The 22,443-nt window shown below is 43.6% G+C and overlaps 1 protein-coding gene across 1 annotated transcript in view; it reads left to right on the top strand.

Annotated features, from left to right (window-relative positions):
* Positions 1–22,443, top strand: part of XRN2 (5'-3' exoribonuclease 2) — a 121,852-nt gene that overhangs the window by 42,700 nt on the left and 56,709 nt on the right. The window contains exons 7-15 of the mRNA XM_077282782.1: positions 4,886–4,958; positions 5,043–5,093; positions 6,314–6,471; positions 6,550–6,624; positions 6,744–6,877; positions 6,968–7,025; positions 7,634–7,741; positions 7,844–7,888; positions 12,746–12,877. Of these exons, the coding sequence (XP_077138897.1) occupies positions 4,886–4,958; positions 5,043–5,093; positions 6,314–6,471; positions 6,550–6,624; positions 6,744–6,877; positions 6,968–7,025; positions 7,634–7,741; positions 7,844–7,888; positions 12,746–12,877 (834 nt within the window). The remainder of the gene's footprint in view (positions 1–4,885; positions 4,959–5,042; positions 5,094–6,313; positions 6,472–6,549; positions 6,625–6,743; positions 6,878–6,967; positions 7,026–7,633; positions 7,742–7,843; positions 7,889–12,745; positions 12,878–22,443) is intronic.

Here is a 22,443-nt window from a genome sequence, read left to right as displayed (position 1 = left end):
CTTGTATGCACGGCTCCCCCGTCCTTGTATGCACGGCTCCCCCGTCCTTGTATGCACGGCTCCCCCGTCCTTGTATGCACGGCTCCCCCGTCCTTGTATGCACGGCTCCCCCGTCCTTGTATGCACGGCTCCCCCGTCCTTGTATGCACGGCTCCCCCGTCCTTGTATGCACGGCTCCTATAAAAAAAAAAAAACACACAAAAAAAACCCATCCTACTTACCTTCCCTGCACGCCCTCGCTACATCTCGCTCCGGTGCCAGCAGCTCTTCCGGCCGAGGGATCACGTATCCCCCCTCATTAAGATGATGAATATTCACCACTCCTATGGGAGTGGAGAGGGGTGAATATTGATTACTTAATGAGCGGGCACCCGTTAGAGCCCGGCAGCTGCTAGAAGTCGGCGGCAGCGTCTGTAACTGTGCGCGCTATAAGAGAAATGAATATTCACTGCCAGTGCAGTGAATATTCATTTCTCTTTAGCAGCGGACACAGACTTCAGCCGCATCCACCGACTCCTGCCTCTGTGACCTTCTGTTCAGCCGCTCCCCTTCCCCTGCCTTCTTTCTGGGACAATGACTCATGTATAAGCCGAGGTGGGGTGTTTTCAGCACAAAAAAATGTACTTAAAAACTCTGCTTATACACGAGTATATACGGTAAATGGAAAACAGAAGTAAAAAGTAATTTTGAAATGTTTCTCTTTTTTTAACGATTTTTAGGTTTATAGACTTGAAAAAGATGAAAAAAAATAAAAAAGTATACACAGATTAAACTGGATATGTAGTAGGTATTCAGTAAATTACGATAATCAAATTTCTATCAATCTGAAAAGGAGGGAGAACTAAAAGATAATAATAATCTTTATTTATATAGCGCCAACATATTCCGCAGCGCTTTACAGCTTAACAGTTTCAAACACAACAGTCATAAGTAACAACGTTAACAATACAATAATTAAAGCACAATAAGATGACCCTGCTCGTGAGCACTTACAATCTACAATGAAGTAGGGGAGATACAAAGTACAGGAGCTTATTTACAATGATGGTCCAGCCATCTTCAGGGGGTGGGGGATAGATGGAGATAGTGAATTGGGCTACACACGCACCCTTACACATAAAATGACTTTTGTTAGGGAATGTGATAGGCCGCTCTGAACAAATGTTTTGAGGGTGCGCCTAAAACTATGCAAATTGTGAATAGTCCTAATTTCTTGGGGTATAGCATTCCAGAGGATTGGCGCAGCGCGGGAGAAGTCTTGGAGTCGGGAGTGGGAGGTACGGATTAGTGCAGAGGTTAGTCGAAAGTCATTTGCAGAGCGCAGCGGTCGGCTAGGCCAATAGACAGAAATGAGGGAGGAGATGTAAGGGGGTGCCGCACTGTGAAGAGCTTTGTGGGTGAGAACAAGTACTTTGAATTGGATCCTATAATGAATGGGCAGCCAGTGTAACGACTGGCGAAGAGCGGCTGCATCGGAATACCGATTAGCCAGGTAGATGACCCTGGCTGCTGCATTAAGGATGGACTGGAGAGGGGAAAGTCGAATGGGGGGAAGCCAATTAATAGAGCGTTTCAGTAGTCCAGACAGGAGTGGATCAAGGTGACAGTGAGGGTTTTTGTTTCCATGGTGAGAAAAGGGCGGATTCTAGAGATGTTCTTTAAGTGTAAGCGGCACGAGCGGGCAAGAGATTGTATATGGGGTGTGAAGGAGAGATCGGAGTCAAGCATAACACCCAGACAGCACGCCTGCTGCCGGGGCGTTATTATGGTGCCACCCACGGAGAGGAAAATGTCAGGTTTAGGGAGGTTAGTAGATGGTGGGAGCAGAAGAAGTTCCGTTTTGGAGAGGTTGAGTTTCAGATAGAGGGCAGACATGATGTTGGAGACTGCAGACAGACAGTCAGTGGTGTTCTGTAGTACAGCGGGAGTAAGGTCAGGGGATGACTTGTATAGTTGTGTGTCATCGGCATAAAGATGGTACTGAAAGCCAAATCTGCTGATGGTCTGTCCAATTGGGGCCATGTAGAGGGAGAAGAGAAGGGGCCAAGGACTGAGCCCTGAGGTACCCGACAGTGAGAGGAAGAGGGGACGAAGTGGAGCCAACGAACGATACACTGAAGTAGTGGTCAGAAAGATAGGAAGAGAACCAGGAGAGAGCAGTGTCCTTAATGCCTAGTGACTGGATCATAGAGAGTAGGAGAGGGTGGTCAACAATGTCGAAAGCTGCAGAAAGGTTGAGAAGAATGAGCAGAGTGTGGTCACCGTTACACTTTGCTGTCAGAAGGTCATTGGTCACCATGAAGAGTGCAGTTTCTGTCGAGTGTAGGGGGCAGAAACCGGACTGTGAAGGGTCTAGGAGGGAGTGAGTGCAGAGGTAACGGCTAAGGCGGTAGTAGGCCAGGTGCTCCAAGAGTTTAGAGATGAAGGGGAGGTGGAGACTGGTCTGTAGTTATTTGTGCAGGATGGATCGAGAGGGTTTCTTTAGTAATGATAGCGTTTGAAGGAAGAGGGGAAAATGCCAGAGGAGAGGGAGAGATTAAAGATTGTAGTTAGGTGAGTTGTGACGACTGGAGAGAGCGACTGGAGGAGGTGTGAGGGAATGGGGTCAGTATTGCATGTAGTCGGATGAGAAGAAGAGAGGAGCCTGAAGACTTCTTCTGTGATGGGATCGAATGTGGAGAGTGAGCCAGGGGAAATGCAGGGAGGGATGGGAGTCACTTCTCTTGGTGGCTGGGAACGGATTTCCTGATGGATATTATCTATTTTCTCTATAAAGTGGGAGGCCAGGTCATCAGCACAATGTCTGTGTTAGGGGCTTGTGCTTTTGGCCTGAGGAGGGAGTGAATGGTGTCAAAAAGTTTCTTGGGGTTGTTGGATAGTGAGGAGATCAGGGTGGTGAAGTAGGTCTGTTTGGCGAAGTGAAGGGCGGAATTATAGGTTCTTACCATAAATTTGAAGTGTTTGAAGTCTTCTGGTGTGCGAGATTCCCTCCATTCCCACCTCCAGTGGAAGTGGGGCTGTTTATGGGGATGTTGAAGTATCCCAGGTAAGGGTTGCGAGTTCTGAGGACATAAAGTGCGGCATCCAGGCAGAGAAATGGTCCAGGAAGTGGGTGGGCGAGCCTGGGGGCCGGTATATGACCGCTACTCTGAGGGAAAGGGGACGAAAGAGCCTGATTGATGGTGTGGACCTCAAAAGAAGGAAATGAGTGATGGAACTGGGGGGATGACCTGGAAGGTGCATTGTGGGGACAGGAGTATGCCGACTCCACCACCATGTCTGTTTGTGGGTCTTGGGGAATGGGAGAATTGTAGGCCACCATGGGAAATGGCAGCAGGGGAGACAGTGTCAGAATCCTGAATCCAGGTTTCAGTGAGGGCCAACAGATTCAAAAAGTAATTGTGCAGAAAAGGAAGTTTGTTACATACAGACCGTGGATTCCAAAGGGCACAATTAAAAGGCTATGCAGGAGTGCAAGTAATATTAATAAGATTAGTGTGGTTAAGTTATGATATGAGGTAGGTTGGGGGATGGTGGACCAGGGTTGGGTGAGATGTCCCCTGAAATCAGTAGGAGTAGGAAGATAAAGAGCAAGTAGGTATTGGAATTGTACGAAGTTTTTTTGTGCAGTGTGTTTGGGCAAAATGGGCTGAGGTTTTTCAGGAAGGTGAGAAGTGGGAGCTGTACATGGGAGAGGGAAGGAGAGAGATGCTGATGTATGAGTCGTGATGGAGGGGGGATTAGGCGGTGATTGTGGATGGCAAGAGAACATAGGAGGATACGAATTAAGCATATGGATAAAAGGGAGAGCAGAGTGTGGGTTACCTGACTCTTGCCCTGACTAACTGCCATGGAATAACTGCCTTTTGATCGATGCTTATCTTTGGGATGCTTTGCTTCGGGGATGCTCGCGTGCACCCCTAAGTATGTTTCTAAATTTATAGTCCAGAATGCTGGGTCAGATAAGATGGATTGTGGGAACTGGTTGGGATTAATTTGGCAGCTGGGGCCAGCACACTAGGGGGTGGTTGGATGATCAAAGACATTGGGGCTGGCAACATCTATATGCTATAACACCTTCCACCAGATAATATCTAGAGTGACCACAGTCATGGATATACATCAAACAGTAAAACGTACAATGCAACAAATGAATTATACCAATCATTAAGCAGGCACATTAAAATATGTTGCTAGATCGTGAAGTGGCAGATGACAGACAGCAGACAGAGGTGGGAAGTTGTACCATTAGAGTCTATTGCAGCAGATGCGACAGCAAGCAGAGGTGGGAGGTGATAAGTATAGGCATTGGGAAATGGAGAGGATCTTTCATTTCTTTAATGGATCGCCGTAGATATTAATAGTGGAATCTGATCTGCAATAACTGATCAAAAACCGGGCACTCTCGTCTTGCTAATTGGAAACACGAATATGTTTAGAAAAGGATTGTCTGTGTGCAATGGGATTATGAATGCAGCCAATGGTACACGCACTGCACACCTTTCTAAACCCGGTGATTGAAACACTGGTACTGACTTGATGCTGTAGAGAAGAACCGACTCTCCTATCAATACTGCCTATCCAATAAGAGTCCAGGCCTGAAAACGGAGAAGTTATCTAAACCCTTCCCAAATTATACGGTACTTTGCTAGGGACATGCAGCTTTCCTGAGTTCCAAATACCTCGCTCAGCTTTTCTTGGATGAGAAGTAAACTCCTGCAGCCTGGTAAGAATGAAGAATTTGAGGATAGCAAACCCCCGACTACTTATCCGATCACTGTCTTACCATATATTCTATATAATTTTTAAGACTGATTCCTGCATAGTCTCACATACTCGTCCCACAAGTTTGTCTGCTACAGTTTTCTATGTTTTATCTTTGAAGGTCATTTTATCAGATGCAAGTGCGCCCGGAGAAGGTGAACATAAAATTATGGACTACATCAGACGACAAAGAGGTATTTTGTGCTGATTTGTTAAATCGCTTATTGCTGTGATGTCTTCCTAGATAACCAACTTTATTTTCTCTTCTTTCTGAACAGCTCAGCCCCATCATGACCCGAACACTCATCACTGCTTATGTGGCGCTGACGGTAAGCACTAGATTGTGCCTTTCCGTATAATGTGGAGATTAACGCAATTCCATTGTGCAGTTTTTGCTTGTTTTTTTTATTAATTTATGCAGTCCATGCAGTTTATAGGTCGGATTCTTAGACGCAATGATGGAGTGTCTTCTAAATCTGTGCAAAACAACGCAGGTCTAGAATAAATGGGGGCAGTTTTAGCTGATTAACTGGAAATAAATTAATGTTTACCTTAAATGACTTTGAGGATGTGTCTGTTATCAGGCTAAATTGTAACATATTATCCTTCACCTTAATCAGAAGTTTGAGAAGGAGTTTGGTATTTCTCAGAAGTCTGGTTTCGAACATAGAGCTTTTAAAGGGATGCCACTATCTGGAACTCTATAGGATAGGCTACCAACAATCTAGTTTAGAATAGTTTATTACATGTTCCCCATGATCCATGTAGCTGTTATATAGTATATATCTAAATGTTAATGTTATTGCCCCCTTCCAAAAAATTTTCTCATTGCAAGTTAGTTTCTTGTACATAAATTCCCCCCCCCCCCCCCCCCCCCCCCATCTTTACTTTCCCTCCTCAGGTCTAGTGCAGAGTCTCTGCTGCTGCCCTAGTTTCTGTTGTTTGGCTGCAGCAGTGACATGACCTCCATTGCTGTGGCCAATCGCTGAGCTCAGAGGCTCATGCCATCTACATCAGCAGAGCCACTGAGCTCCGTGATTGGCTGCAGCTACTCTGATTGTGTGTGGGCTACAGCGGTGTCATCACGTAGCCTATCATTGAGATCAAGGGCTCCGCCAATGTAGAGTTCCGATCTCAGTGATAGGCTGCAGTTGTTGTCAACCTCTGCAGCCAAACATGCCATTGCAGCAGCAGAAAAGAAGGGTGAGTGAAGCTCAGTTTTTGTTGTGGTGTTTTTTTTTGTTGTTTTTTTTTTTTAAACAAACTCAGCCGGCAGGCAGTTTTCTAGAAAAGGAATAACTTTTTTTTTTTAACAGCAGCTCAAGCAAGATGGCTGCCCACATGATCATATCCAGATAGTTAAAACAAAATTACAATCAGAAAATAAAAACATATTTTAAAATGGTAAAATTATAGGCGAATGTGTCCCTTTTAAAGTGGCATCCATATGCCCCTCTATGCTTTTTTTTTTTTTTAAGTCAAAATCAGAAAATAAAAACTTGAGTGTTATGACTTGGGGGAAAAAAAACCTTTGCCTCTATATTTTTAGCTGACCTTATCATGCTTGGACTGGCTACTCATGAGCCCAACTTTACCATCATCAGAGAAGAGTTTAAGCCGAACCAACCAAAACCATGTGCGTTATGTGCTCAGTTTGGGCATGAGCTAAAAGAGTGCCAAGGAATAGCCCGTGAGAAAAAAGGAGAGGTAAGGCCCTATACCGCCATCTTACATTTCTTATTGGAACCTAAATAATCATTTTATTTTTCTCCTACATCTCTTTAGCATGATGAGTTTGCCGATCGTCCCCCTGGTTGTGAGCAGGAGTTTATCTTTATCCGTCTTAATGTGTTACGTGAGGTATGTACCTTGAAGAAGGATAATTTTCATTTACACTTTTATTTGCATAAAATAGTGAGTGAGTTTATATTGTAATGTACAGTGTTAATTACATCGCAATGTGGTAACCTGTTTTTCAGTATCTGGAAAGAGAACTGGTCATGTCAAACTTGCCTTTCCCATATGACTTTGAGAGAAGTGTCGACGATTGGGTCTTCATGTGCTTTTTCGTTGGCAATGACTTTTTGCCACATCTGCCGTCACTGGAAATCAGGTGAATCTTTGTTAGGAGGGTGGTGTAATAAAATTTACATTTAATGTTCTAAATTTAGTTAATTGGTATAATTTATTTTTTTTTACTTAGGGAAGGTGCCATTGACAGACTAGTGAAGATATACAAGGATGTTGTACACAATACTGGGGTGAGTGTTTAATTTTTGTCCCATGCATGCTCGAGATATTGGGTTGCTCTTTCCATATAGGTAGGCATCTAAACAAATTTTTAGATCATAGTAGCTTCTACCATTATAGAACTGTGTTTGTGTTTTAAGGCTTCGCTCAAATGTCGATTTTTTATTTTTTTTTTTTATTATTTTTTTTAAAATCATCCTCAAACTTGTGAACATGTCCACAGTCTATAGTGGGTATGTGTTTGTGTTCAATTTGTGAAAAACATGGATTGAACACGCACGTGAAGCACAAACTTCTGAGTGAGGCTGAAGGTGGCTTGTTGATAGGGAAAATGTTTTAGTGCATTTTAGATTGTTACTAGTGATGAGGGAATGTGCTCAGATGAGGTGTTAGCCCCCGAGCATGATGGATATCGGAGTGTCTTCGGTGTGCTTGAATAATATGTTCAAGTCCCACGGCTGCGTGTCTTGCAGCTCTTAATCAGGGTCCCAGCGATCAGACATGTATGAGCTATCCTGAGAATAATAGATAATTGTCAGTGTCCTCTCCAGCACTGAATGGAAGATGGCCAGGTCCGTACTTGCAACCTATTAACTGCCTTCTCTACCTTTGCTTACAGGGCTACCTTACTGAAAGTGGGTTTGTGAACTTGGAGAGAGTGCAGATGATCATGTTGGCTGTTGGGGAAGTTGAAGATAGTATTTTCAAGAAACGTAAAGAGGATGATGTATGTTTTAATTTTTGATTTGTGTTTTTTTTTTTTTTTTTTTTCGCCTTTGTCTTTTTATTCAATTTTTTTTTTTTTTTTTTTTTTTTTTTTCTGTTGTAGGAGAGCTTTAAGAGGAGACAAAAAGAAAAAAAAAAGCGAATGAAGGTGAGCAGTGTATTTTAACCTTGCCTTTCATCCTGTAATGATTGGTTCATAGTGACAGGAATTACTGTATGTTAATGACCTTGTCCAGCACTTGGGACTTATATCGGACCACTTGCTACTCAATCACTTCACGCACCACCACTCCGTTCATAGTGCAAATGAATACGTTAGCTGCTTACCGCTGCCTTCACATTGTCATGGGAACGTGATGTTAATGGGGGTTATCCTTGTTACAGAAAAGAGATGTGATCTGCCAATGATCCGTCCAGGCTGTTACACTACATGGAGCCCGAGAAGGCACAGATCATGTTTAAAGAGAACCTAAACCTTTATAACTTTTTATTGGAGTGCCCTTTTTTATTGCAAGCAGATTAGTGGAGGTCCGGTTCCTGTGACTCGTCCCCCATCGATCTTTCAAACCTTCTTATGCTTTCTATTGAATTGTACTCTGCTCTGTGTGCTCAGGCTGGTGCTCAACTCTCGGGGTGGGTCCTGCGTGATTACTGTGGTACCGATTATTTAAGAAGGGTATGAAGGTGTATCCAGGTAACTACCTACTAGTAAGACTGACATCAGTAGTGTGCAAAGTTTTTGAGGGCATGATAAGAGATGAGCTTCAGAGCTATATTGCAGATAATAATATAATAACAGACATCCAGCATGGATTCATGAAGAATAAGTCGTGTCTAACTAACATGTTGGGTGTCTGTGAGGAGGTGAGTGCAAATCTGGATTTTGGTAATCCACTGATGTGATTTATCTGGACTTTGCTAAGGCATTTGATACTGTACCACGTAACAGCCTTATACTGAAGCTACAGAGGCAAGGACTGGGGGGAAAATATGCAGATGGGTAAGGAATTGGCTAAACTACAGGAAACCGTCTCATCCTAAATGGCACATTCTCCAAGTAGGATATAGTCAGCAGTGGGTACCTCAGGGAGCTGTGCTAGGACTGATTATTTCTATCCTCTTTATTAATGAGCTTGTGATGGGATTGAGAGTCAGGCTATGTGCACACATCAGGATTTCTAGCAGAAATTGTCCTGACAAAAACCGGACATTTCTGCCAGAAATCCGCATGCGTTTTTGACGCTTTTTTTGTGCGCATTTTCCAAATGCATAGAATTGCGGGAAAAACGCGGAAAATCCACAAAATTAATGAACATGCTGCTTTTTTTTACCACGATGCGTTTTTTTTGCGGAAAAAAAGCACCATGTGCACAAAACATGCAGAATGCATTCTAAATGATAGGATGCATAATGTATGCGTTTTTAATGAGTTTTTATCACGAAAAAACCTGAACGTGTGCACATACCCTTTAGTGTCAGTTTGGTGTCATCAGTAAAGACTATGTAGGATTTAAAAATCTGACCTTGACATTACAATATTGCAAAACGATCTGAATAAGATGTCTGAATGGGCAAAAACTGGGCAAATGAGATTTAATGTATATAAATGTAGAGTAATGCACCTAGAATTGAGTAATCCTATAACTGCATATTTATTAAATGGGAGTATGCTCGGGACTACAGAACAGAAGGACTCGGGTAGTCTCATTATAAGTAAGCTGAGCAGCAGTACTCCATGTCAAGCAGCAGCCGCAAAAGCCAACAAAATTTTAGGATGTATAAAAGGAGATTAAAGTCCTGCGATCCCAATGTATTGTTATCCTTCTATTAAGGATTATACCTTGTGGGAATAAAAGGACTAGAAATAGGAAAAACCCAATGTGGCTAAACAAAGAAGTAAGACAGGCAATTAACAGTAAAAAGAAAGCATTTGCACTACTAAAGCAGGATGGCACCATTGAAGCTCTAAAAAACTATAGGGAGAAAAATACTTTATCTAAAAAACTAATTAAAGCTGCCAAAAAGCAAACAGAGAAGCACATTGCTAAGGAGAGTAAAACTAATCCCAAACTGTTCTTCAACTATATCAATAGTAAAAGAATAAAAACTGAAAATGTAGGCCCCTTAAAAAACAGTGAGGAAAGAATGGTTGTAGATGACGAGGAAAAGGCTAGCATATTAAACACCTTCTTCTCCACGGTATTCACGGTGGAAAATGAAATGCTAGGTGAAATCCCAAGAAACAATGAAAACCCTATATTAAGGGTAACCAATCTAACCCAAGAAGAGGTGCGAAACCGGCTAAATAAGATTAAAATAGATAAATCTCCGGGTCCGGATGGCATACACCCACGAGTACTAAGAGAACTAAGTAATGTAATAGATAAACCATTATTTCTTATTTTTAGGGACTCTATAGCGACGGGGTCTGTTCCGCAGGACTGGCGCATAGCAAATGTGGTGCCAATATTCAAAAAGGGCTCTAAAAGTGAACCTGGAAATTATAGGCCAGTAAGTCTAACCTCTACTGTTGGTAAAATATTTGAAGGGTTTCTGAAGGATGTTATTCTGGATTATCTCAATGAGAATAACTGTTTAACTCCATATCAGCATGGGTTTATGAGAAATCGCTCATGTCAAACCAATCTAATCAGTTTTTATGAAGAGGTAAGCTATAGGCTAGACCACGGTGAGTCATTGGACGTGGTATATCTCGATTTTTCCAAAGCGTTTGATACCGTGCCGCACAAGAGGTTGGTACACAAAATGAGAATGCTTGGTCTGGGGGAAAATGTGTGTAAATGGGTTAGTAACTGGCTTAGTGATAGAAAGCAGAGGGTGGTTATAAATGGTATAGTCTCTAACTGGGTCACTGTGACCAGTGGGGTACCGCAGGGGTCGGTATTGGGACCTGTTCTCTTCAACATATTCATTAATGATCTGGTAGAAGGTTTACACAGTAAAATATTGATATTTGCAGATGATACAAAACTATGTAAAGCAGTTAATACAAGAGAAGATAGTATTCTGCTACAGATGGATCTGGATAAGTTGGAAACTTGGGCTGAAAGGTGGCAGATGAGGTTTAACAATAATAAATGTAAGGTTATACACATGGGAAGAAGGAATCAATATCACCATTACACACTGAACGGGAAACCACTGGGTAAATCTGACAGGGAGAAGGACTTGGGGATCCTAGTTAATGATAAACTTACCTGGAGCAGCCAGTGCCAGGCAGCAGCTGCCAAGGCAAACAGGATCATGGGGTGCATTAAAAGAGGTCTGGATACACATGATGAGAGCATTATACTGCCTCTGTACAAATCCCTAGTTAGACCGCACATGGAGTACTGTGTCCAGTTTTGGGCACCGGTGCTCAGGAAGGATATAATGGAACTAGAGAGAGTACAAAGGAGGGCAACAAAGTTAATAAAGGGGATGGGAGAACTACAATACCCAGATAGATTAGCGAAATTAGGATTATTTAGTCTAGAAAAAAGACGACTGAGGGGCGATCTAATAACCATGTATAAGTATATAAGGGGACAATACAAATATCTCGCTGAGGATCTGTTTATACCAAGGAAGGTGACGGGCACAAGGGGGCATTCTTTGCGTCTGGAGGAGAGAAGGTTTTTCCACCAACATAGAAGAGGATTCTTTACTGTTAGGGCAGTGAGAATCTGGAATTGCTTGCCTGAGGAGGTGGTGATGGCGAACTCAGTCGAGGGGTTCAAGAGAGGCCTGGATGTCTTCCTGGAGCAGAACAATATTGTATCATACAATTATTAGGTTCTGTAGAAGGATATAGATCTGGGGATTTATTATGATGGAATATAGGAATATAGGCTGAACTGGATGGACAAATGTCTTTTTTCGGCCTTACTAACTATGTTACTATGTTACTATGTTACTTGTGAGGCCCCATCTGGAATATGAGGTCCAGTTTTGGGCTCCACATTTTAAAAAGTATATTCTGAATTTGGAGTCTGTTCAAAGGTGGCAACTAGATTATTACAAGCAGCGGGAATGCCTCTCATATTTAGATGTTGGAAAAGTTGGGCTTAGAAAAAAAGGCGTCTCAGAGGTAATTTCATTTACATGTAGTAATATGTGTGGCCAGTACAAAGGACTTGCACATGACTAAAGGTACCGTCGCACTCAGCGACGCTGCGGCGATATAGACAACGAGCCGACCTAAACTAGATCGCTGCAGCGTCGCTGTTTAGGTCGCTAGAGACATCAAACACAGCAACTCCAGAACGATGCAGGAGCGATCCAGTGACGTAACGGCGACTCACTTCTCCTTCTCGCTGGTTTTAGCTCCATGTCAAACAGCCGGAGTGTACCGACTGGCTAGAAGGAGACGCTGCGACGCCCCCTATGCTCGTTGCTGGCGTCGTTGCTTTTGATGTCAAACATGACGATACATGCCGACCTGGTGACGAAATAAAGTTCTGGACTTCTAGCTCCGACCAGCGATGGCACAGCGGGATCCAGATCGCTGCTGCGTGTCAAACACAACGAGATCGCTATCCAGGACGCTGCAACATCACGGATTGTTGTCGTTCTCTTTGCAAAGTTGCTGAGTGTGACTGTACCTTAACTCTTTCCAGCTACCATACTTTAGATAACAGACGCACTCATTACAGGGGGAAGAATGGCAGTTCCGACAGCTAGAGCAGTCAGGATGTGGAATGTCCGACCACAAGAGGTAGTAATGGCCGACACTATAACAGCTTTTACAAAAGTGCTGCATGATTTCCTCAGTACACATAACATTGTGGGTTATAGTTAATTTAGTGATAAAATTATAATTAGTTTAGGTCGAACTTGATGAACCTATGTCTTTTTTTCAACCTATGTAACAATGGTCTGGGGGACCTGGACCTTTATCTACTTGCAATTAACAGGGAACTTGAATAATCTGTTCAGGTGTGGAAGTGCACATCACATTATGAAGTCAAATATTTATTTTTGAAAGTTATTTTATATTTTTTAGAGGAATGAAAGACCAGCTTTTACCCCCTCTGGACAGTTTGCACCTCAGGCCCTGGGGCGGAGAGATATGGGTAACCCAAACGCAGTTGTGAACCCAAGACAAACTGCCTATGAAATGAGAATGCAAGGTTCGGTAAGTGTGAGCCCAACCATTCAGAACTTTAGAACAGTGAATGTAGTTGTACTTAGAATCCCTTCGACTATACAGTTAATTTTAAGTTTTTCTTAATATTTGTTATTCATACAAATGTATTGAAATATTTCTACTTTATACAGGTCTGTTTTATCTGCATGACACTATAATTGGAATATCATTAAAGGGGCTGTCCAAAACGAACCTTTACTTTAATTCTAAATGTCTCTTATTTAATGTCACAATCTAGTTTCTATTCTAATATCTCTATCGTTCTCACGATCTAACTTTTTTTTTTTTTTTTAGTAACTACTTCTTGTTTGCTGACTGTTTTAGAATCCTAGTGCATGTATCAATGGCCCCCCTTACCAGCCTGAGAATACCTGCCCCCCCAGCTGTCTGCTTTAGCAAAGCTGGTTGTCAAAAATGATGGGGACGTGTTTTTTTTTTTTTTTTAATTATTATTTAAATAGTTAAAAATAATAATAGGGACCCCTCTATTCTAGATAACCAACCTTAGTAACGCTGACAGCTGAGGGTTGCAGCCCACATCTGTCAGTTTTGCCTGGTTGGCTATCAAAAATATGGGGGAACCCACACCTTGTTTTTTTTTTTTTTTTTCAATTTATTTACAGCGCAGGAGTCGGCTGATGAATACTCCCATCAGCCGCTCCTGCTCTCGCTGTTAGCGGCAGCAGGCGTCGGCTGATGGGTGCAGTAATCCCATCTGCTGACGCCAGTGACGGGAGATGAACTTTATACGTCCCATCATAGTTGCGCGTTCATGCTATCATTTCACAGCGTGGGGACCGTGACTGTCTGACCGGCTGGGATGATCTCACCACCAATCAGAAGGGATGTTTGCAGTTCTGTCATACACATGGTTATCAAACATACAGGGGAACCCATGCTGTTGTTGTTAAATTATTTAGAGAGAGGGCTCTGGCTGATGAATACTCCCATCCGCCTCTTCTGCTCTCACTGTTATTAACTGCAGCAGGCATAGTCTGATGGGAGCAGTAGTCCCATCAGCCCACTCCAGTGACCAGAGATAAACTTTATACCTCCAATCACAGCTGCAGGCTCATGTTGTCATTTGACAGCGTGGGAACTGCTACTGCTTGACCGGTGGTAATGATTTTACTGCCTGAAGTAGTGTTTGCCATTTTTTCATGCACATGACATCTTGGCAAACATTGGATGTTCAGGCCCCAGTTCGGGTCCGGGTATTGTTCTGGTACCTGAAATTTCTTTTTAACTCTCCAGCTGGACACGAACATCTAGGGGTCTGCCTATCTCTAGTGGTATAGCTACATTGCCTTATAACACTGGTTATACATACAGCAGTCTCACATAGTAGCCACACATACACTGGGTGTGACTCGCATGTTAGATCATTCGGCGGCGTGTGCGCTATCAGAGTAGTGGTGTAGCTATGTTGCCTTATAGCATACAGCGGTCTCCCATAGTAGCTTCACATACATTGGATGCGGCTCGTGTGTTCGATCAATTAGGCGTGCCTCCTACTATAGTAGCAGCGGAGTTACACTGCCTTAGATCAATTATACATCTTATACCAGTCCTATATAGATCAGACACGACTCCTTCATTTTATGAAAATGGATGATATAAACTTTATATTGACTGGCAACATATAGCCGTGTTAATAGACCTCTTGACCCTGTAATAGGATGTTAATAGGCTATTACTCAGTTAAAACCGATACAGGCAGATATTGGATAACTCCTATGTGGTTCTAAAAATCCATGACCCAATATACAATTACTAGGGATGTTAATTCCCTGACCTATAATTTATAATGGACAAAGGTCAGGAATCTTATTAAATATACATAAAATATATCTACAACCTAGCGCTATAATTGGGACCTAGCGGCTCACAGCTGTGATAGCAGCATCACACCTCCTGTAGCTGTGACCCAATATACATCCTCAGTTGGATGTATGTGGATTAAATGGGTTTTAACAGAAAATATTTATTAATAAATTGGTTTTATTCACACTTTTTCCCTCCTTTCCCACTAGTCTGCAGTTTCCCGATGGTGAATAAATATCCAATGAAGTCTGATAATCGAATCATTGTGTTAACAAAAAAAAACAAAAACTTGGTACTTTAACCCCTTTACCTCCAAGGGTGGTTTTCACGTTAATTGGAATGACCGGGCCAATTTTTACAATTCTGACCACTGTCCCTTTATGAGGTTATAACTCTGGAACGCTTCAACGGACACCACTGATTGAGTCGTGACATGTTGTACTTCATGATAGTGGTAAAATTTCTTCGGGAAAGACTTGCGTTTATTTCTGAAGAAAAACAGAAATTTGGCGTAAATTTCACACTTTTCAAACTTTGAATTTTCATGCCCTTAAATCACAGAGATATGTCACACACAATAGTGTGGAACCAACATTTTTATTTATTTATTTTTTTGTTGATCAGCGATTTCTCATTTTTCCAGCAAAATTTACAAAACCACAAAACCATTTTTTTAGGGACGACATCACATTTGAAGTCACTTTCAGGGGTCTGTATGATAGAAAATACCCAAAAGTGAAACCATTCTAAAAACTGCACCCCTCAAGGTGCTCAAAACCACATTCAACAAGTTTATTAAACCAATTTATATAGGGTTTTTATGTTTGGCTGCTGTCACACTCTAAAAGGCTCTTTTTATTGCAAAAAAAATTTTGCATCACCATATTTTGAGAGCTATAATTTTTCCATATTTTGGCCGACAGTCAAAATATGAAGGCTTGTTTTTTGGGGGGGTGAGTTGATGTTTTTATTGGTACCATTTTCAGACACATGACATTTTTTGATCGCTTTCTATTCCGATTCTTGGGAGGCAGAATGAACAAAAATATATATATATATTTTTTGTTTTGTCGCTTTTACACAATAAAATATTTTGTAGAAAAAATTATTTTGCATCTCTTTATTCTGAGAGCTGTAACTTTTTTTCTCCTTCGCCTCATTTGGGGACACAGGACTATGTGCAGGGCCGGACTGGCAATTCTGGCAAATGCCAGATGGGCCTGTCTGGTCGTGGGCTGCCTTGTCTGCTATGTTAGCAGAATCTGTGTTCTCAAGACACCATACTGTTAAGCTTTGTGAAGTAGCACAAAGTCGCTGACTCCATAACTTACCCCAGCAGGCCATGGGTATCATTAGAAATATTGGTCTTGTAGCAAATCTTGCTTTCCTCCATCCAGGGTAATAGTAATATATCCCATCTGGTGCTTGTGGGCGGTGACAGTATGGGCCTGTGTGATTTCAAATGCCAGGGCTGAATTTCAGCCCCAGTCCGTACCTGACTATGTGTGTTATGCTGCCTACCACTAGGAAGACACTAAGAAAACTTGAACAAAATTCGCTCCTCTTGGGGGCGTGGCTATGTAGTGCAGGAGAGAGGATGCACCTCGGGAGAGCTCCGGCCATCCTGACTTTATCCTGCTAAATAATCCCTGATTTCAGGGAATATACCTGCGGGATCTGAAGCCCTGGGAGCCCTGTGACTATCCTCAGACGGCAGCTGTGGAGACCCCGGACGTCGGGATCCGGAGCGGTCCGAGTAGGCAGTGGAGCCCACGTGTACCGGCGGCCATCTTTGGAGCGAGCGTTCAAGCGGACGGAGCGCAGCACCAGCCCTATCAGTGTCGGGCTTTCTCCTCCAAGACGCAGAGGGTCCTTGAAAGGTAGCCGGGAGCGCTGTGGAACACCCGAGCACAGGTGCTGGGGACTGGAGCGGTCGGCGGTGACTGCAGGGAACGGCGGCCATTATTGTAGCGCGCACCCCAACAGTAAAGGGAGCGGCGCTTTATACTATATCTGCGGTGCTGCACAGGAGGTGAGCGGGCAGCCTGAGATAACAAGGGGGTGGTGCGGTGTGTGCCCTGGAAGTTTGGGCCCTGCACCCCCCTTATCATACAGACATTCCTCCTGCTGGCGCCATAATCCTGGAGGGATTAACTCCCTGCTGATCCACCTGTGGGGACTGTGGGGCTGCTCTGGGCCGCAGTGCCTGGGTAAATACTAAACTGTTGTTCTCATAACTCTTGGCGCTCATCCTGCCTGCCTGGTGATCCCCCTGAGATATACCCCTGTATTTAACCCTGCCGTGTCCGCTATTGGAAAGTGGACCAGTCATAATTACAAGTATAGTCATCCTGAAGAGTTCTTTTGCTGTCCGCTATGCATCACTGCAAGGGAGCAGGAGCTGCTGACAAACTGAAAAAATATGCCAGGGAAGACGCCTCTGATAATATGCGCACACTTCGGAATAATCCATCGCAGACTCAAAGCAAAAATCGCCTCTTGGACAGTAATGAGGAGGGAGAGCAAGATGAACTGACTCTTAAACAAGCATCTGAACAATTAATGCAGGCTATTTCACTAGATCTTCTCTTACGGAAAAGATAGAGGATGTGCACACTGAAGTGGGCCGTTTGCGGCATGACATGCAAGCTATGAGAGGGCGTATCTCGGAAGTTGAAACGAGAGTGTCCCGTATAGAGGATACCATTACCCCAATGGAGGCTAAATTGACAAAAGCCGCTGGCTCTGTAAACGCCTGGAAACAAAAGGCAGACGACCTGGAGAACAAAATGCGCCGCAATAATATTCGAATTATCGGCCTGCCGGAACGTTCGGAGGGTCAGCAACCTGAGCAGTTTCTGGAGGACTGTCTTAAGACCTTCCTGGGGGATGGATTCTCCTCAACATTCTCGGTGGAGAGGGCCCATAGGGTCCCAACGAGACCTTTACCTCCTGGAACTCCACCCTGGCCTTTTCTGGCGCGTCTCCTCAACTGTAGGGACAGGGATGCTATTCTTCGTCTGGCGCGGCAAAAGGGCCCTATCAAGTTCAACAACGCTACTATATCGATTTTCCTGGACTTCTCCATGGAGCTCCAAAAACAACGGGCACGGTTTATGGAAATTAAGAAACAGCTCAGAGATAAAAACATTATCTATTCCATGCTTTACCCAGCCCGGCTCCGCATTGTCCATGAGGGCTCCTCCTTATTTTTTACAGATGCAGCGGAGGCAGCCAAATGGTTGGGGTATAGACCTGGTTGAGACTAGGGGGTATACCTGTCACTCGTCTACCAGGCAATCTTTATCTCGTATAGATTACATTTTTGGATCCAGTGGGCTGGCATTGTGGGTAGATAGCGTTGAGCGTGGTAATAGGGGGATATCGGACCACAGTCCAGTTATTCTTAAACTTAAATACGGTCAATCCAACAATAATATGCCTTGGAAACTGAATCCGTTCTGGTTGATATTAATAGATTCTAGTGATAGAACGGTTGATCAGTTGAACTGTTTTATCTTAACTCACCCGGAACCTCCCAATCTTAGTTTGTTTTGGGATACTTTAAAAGCATACTTAAGGGGGTGTTTGTCTTCCACAATTTCTTATATTAAAAGGACAACGGCGGGGGAGGATGATGAGATGGAGCGGTGGTTGAAGGACTCGGAGGCCGCTTATGTAACCAATCAAACCAGCGGTAACAGAGTTGAATGGCTTGCTTCTCAGAGGCTGTATACTCAGCACATAGATACTAAATTGAAACGCAAACTATTCTTTACCCGTCAATCCTACTTTGAATTGGGGAATCAAGCCAGCACATTTCTAGCCTTTTTAGTGTGCCAACACAATATTTCTAACACAATATTACAGATTCGAACACCCGATGGCTCATTAGTATCTTCTACTGATTAAATACTTCTGTGTTTCCATGATTATTATAAATTATTATATACCGTATTTTCTGGTGTAGAAGACGACTGGGCGTATAAGACGACCCCCAACTTTTCCATATAAAATATGGAATTTGGGATATGCCTGCTGTATAAGACGGGGGTCATCTTATACGCCCAGTCATCTTATACGGCGTGTGGTTCCCAGGGTCTGAAGGAGAGGAGACTCTCCTTCAGGCCCTGGGATCCATATTCATGTAAAAAATAAACAATAAAAATAAAAAATATGGATATACTCACCCCTCCGAGAAGCCTGGCTGTCACCGCTGCAAGCGTCTGCTTCCGTTCCTAAGAATTGCAGAGCGTGAAGGACCTTCGATGACGTCACGGTCTTGTGATTGGTCCGTGACCGCTCATGTGACCAGTCACCTGACCGTGACGTCATCGAAGGTCTTTCACGCTCTGCAATTCTTAGGAACGGAGGCAGACGCTTGCAGCGGTGACAGCCAGGCTTCTCGGAGGGGTGAGTATATCCATATTTTTTATTTTTATTCTTTATTTTTTACATGAATATGGATCCCAGGGCCTGAAGGAGAGTTTCCTCTCCTTCAGACCCTGGGAACATCCAGGATCGCTCCCTGCACACGCCGTACCCGGCGTATAAGACGACCCCCGACTTTTGGGACAATTTTTAGGGGTTAAAAAGTCGTCTTATACGCCGGAAAATACGGTAGGTCTGGGAGTGGCCTTAATGTTTCGGAATGTTTAGACTATCTATCGGATGTGGCGTTCCCCCTGCTAAATCCAACCCAGCAGGCCTTTATGGATGCGGAGTTCACGTTGGAGGAAGTTGAGCAGGCTATGACGGATATGGCTACTGGAAAAGCCCCTGGGCCTGACGGGTTTCCCATTGAATTATACAAGAAATATCGGGATAAATTGGCACCACTCTTACTGAAGGTGCTCCAGGGAATATGGGAGGGAGGATCCATGCCTGAAACATTTTATGATGCAAATATTATTATGCTTAAGAAGGAAGGGAAGGACCCTTTGGAATGTGGATCGCCCCATATCACTGGTAAATGTAGATTATAAAATTTTCACCAAAATGTTGGCTACTAGACTGAACACTATCATACTAGATCTTATACACCCAGACCAAACTGGTTTTATGCCTGGGAAGATTACCTCCATCAATATTAGGCGCGTCCAATCAGTGATTCAATATAGTTCTTTAGAATCAGATAATAATTGGGCATTGGCGTCGCTGGATACGGCCAAGGCATTTGATTCTTTCGAATGGCCCTTCCTCTCTGCCTGTCTACAGAAATACGGTTTTGGGGATAAATTTTTGAGGGATAGGTATACTCTATATGAATCCTATCCCTGAATCCTTCGACTTACACAGGGGAACCCGTCAGGGATGTCCTCTGTCCCCTGTTCTCTTTGCCCTTGCGATAGAGGCTCTGGCAATACGTATAAGGTCCTCATTGGATATTAAGGGTATAAATATTGCGGGTCGTGTGGATACTATTGGTCTTTATGCTGACGACATGATAATATTTATGGATAAAGTATAGGAAACATTACCACGAGTAATAGCAACCATAGATGAACTTAGTAAATTCTCCAGTCTCTATATAAATTGGGATAAATCTACTCTGTTGCCTCTTTCTCATACCCCAACGCCCTGTCTTGAAACTCTCATCGTTGCCTATCGTCTCTAATTTTAAATATTTGGGTATTCATATGTCTCGACATAGTCGACTTGACCTACAACTCAATATCTACCCATTATTGGATTTGGTCAAATCTAAATTTGCAATCTGGGACAGGCTCCCACTTTCGGTTGCTGGCCGTATTAATTTAATAAAAATGATATTGCTTCCCAAACTTAGCTACTGTTTTCAACACAGCGCTATGCCAATACCTAAATCTTACTTTGCAAATTTAAATTCCTTAATCACGTCCTTTATATAGGGGAGGACTAGGCCCAAACTTAAGTTGTCTGCTCTGCAGAGACCGAAACAGGCAGGTGGGGCGGCTCTGCCAGATTTCTATTTGTACTACCTTGCAGGACAGGCTAAAGGTACCGTCACATTAAGCGACGCTGCAGCGATAGCGACAGCGATGCCGATCGCTGCAGCGTCGCTGTTTGGTCGCTGGAGAGCTGTCACACAGACCGCTCTCCAGCGACCAACGATGCCGAGGTCCCCGGGTAACCAGGGTAAACATCGGGTTGCTAAGCGCAGGGCCGCGCTTAGTAACCCGATGTTTACCCTGGTTACCAGCGTAAAAGTTAAAAAAACAAACAGCACATACTCACCAGCGCGTCCCCCAGCCTCTGCTTCCTGACACTGACTGAGCTCCGGCCCTAACAGCACAGCGGTGACGTCACCGCTGTGCTTTCACTTTCAGTTTAGGGCCGGCGCTCAGTCAGTGTCAGGAAGCAGAGGCTGGGAGACGCGCTGGTGAGTATGTGCTGTTTGTTTTTTTAACTTTTACGCTGGTAACCAGGGTAAACATCGGGTTACTAAGCGCGGCCCTGCGCTTAGTAACCCGATGTTTACCCTGGTTACCAGTGTAAAATATCGCTGGTATCCTTGCTTTTGCTGTCAAACACGGCGATACACGGCGACCTAGCGACCAAATAAAGTGCAGACCTTCTAGCAGCGACCAGCGATATCACAGCGGGATCCAGATCGCTGCTGCGTGTCAAATACAGCGATATCGCTATCCAGGTCGCTGCAACGTCACGGATCGCTGGCGATATCGCCTAGTGTGACGGTACCTTAAGGCGATAAATAAATGGATGCCCGATAACTCTCTACCTAACTCTGAGAGTCATCTGTTTCACTCGGCCAGGATTGATTGTCCACTAGGGTTTCTGGAGTTGGAGAAAGTTAGTGGTCCTCGTTTGCTGCCTTTACTCCGGTTGGCAAGATTAATATGGAGGCAAATTAAAAGTCATCAGATTTGTAGATATAGTAGCTGTAATGCCATTGTGGAATAATGGTTATCTCCCGGAGTTGCTGAACCATCCGTCTACCGATTTTTGGGTTTCGTGTGGTGTTCTCTCGATAGGTAACATATACGACCAAGGGATTTTTATATCCTTTGAACAATTACAGAATACTTATAATATCCCGAGATCTCAATTCTTCCGTTATTTACAATTAAGGTCGGCTTTCCAATCATACATGCGGAATGCGGGTACAAGTCGGGCCATTTCATCTTTGCCTTTGATAGGCATTCTCAAATCACAGGGTCCTCAAGGACTCATATCCTCTTTATATACATATTTGTTGTCCCAGGGAATTGGGTCTGCCATCAATTCTATCAGGGGGAAGTGGGAGGCTCTCCTTCCTGATGTGTTGGGAGAGGAATGGGATGATATTCTGGAATCTCCAACTAAAGTTTCACCTTCGATTAACAATAGGATGACCCAATTATATATTATATATCAGTCTTATTTGACACCGACGCCACTCTTTAAAATGGGTCGCCTCCACTCGTCAGATTGCCTAAGGTGTCATACTCGTGATGCAGATTTTATCCACATGATTTGGAAGTGCCCTGTGGTTTTTCATTATTGGAAAGAGGTGACGACATTACTTACATCCTTATTGTCGATTCCTGTCCCGCTTGAGCCATTGACATGCTTATTTGGAGTGTGGGATGTGGAAACTTGGGATCATTACACTGGGATATTTTTACGACAGGCACTTTTTATGGCACGGAAAGTGTTAGCGTTAAGGTGGATGGGTGTTCTCCTCCTTCTCTTAGAGCCTGGGTGGAATTGGTAAACTCGATTATTCCATATGAAAGAACACGGTACCA

Source organism: Ranitomeya variabilis, chromosome 2, assembly GCF_051348905.1.
Source record: "Ranitomeya variabilis isolate aRanVar5 chromosome 2, aRanVar5.hap1, whole genome shotgun sequence".
NCBI lineage: Eukaryota > Metazoa > Chordata > Amphibia > Anura > Dendrobatidae > Ranitomeya > Ranitomeya variabilis.
The sequence above is the reverse complement of the archived record's forward strand: the minus strand, read 5'-3'. Positions and strand labels throughout refer to the sequence as shown.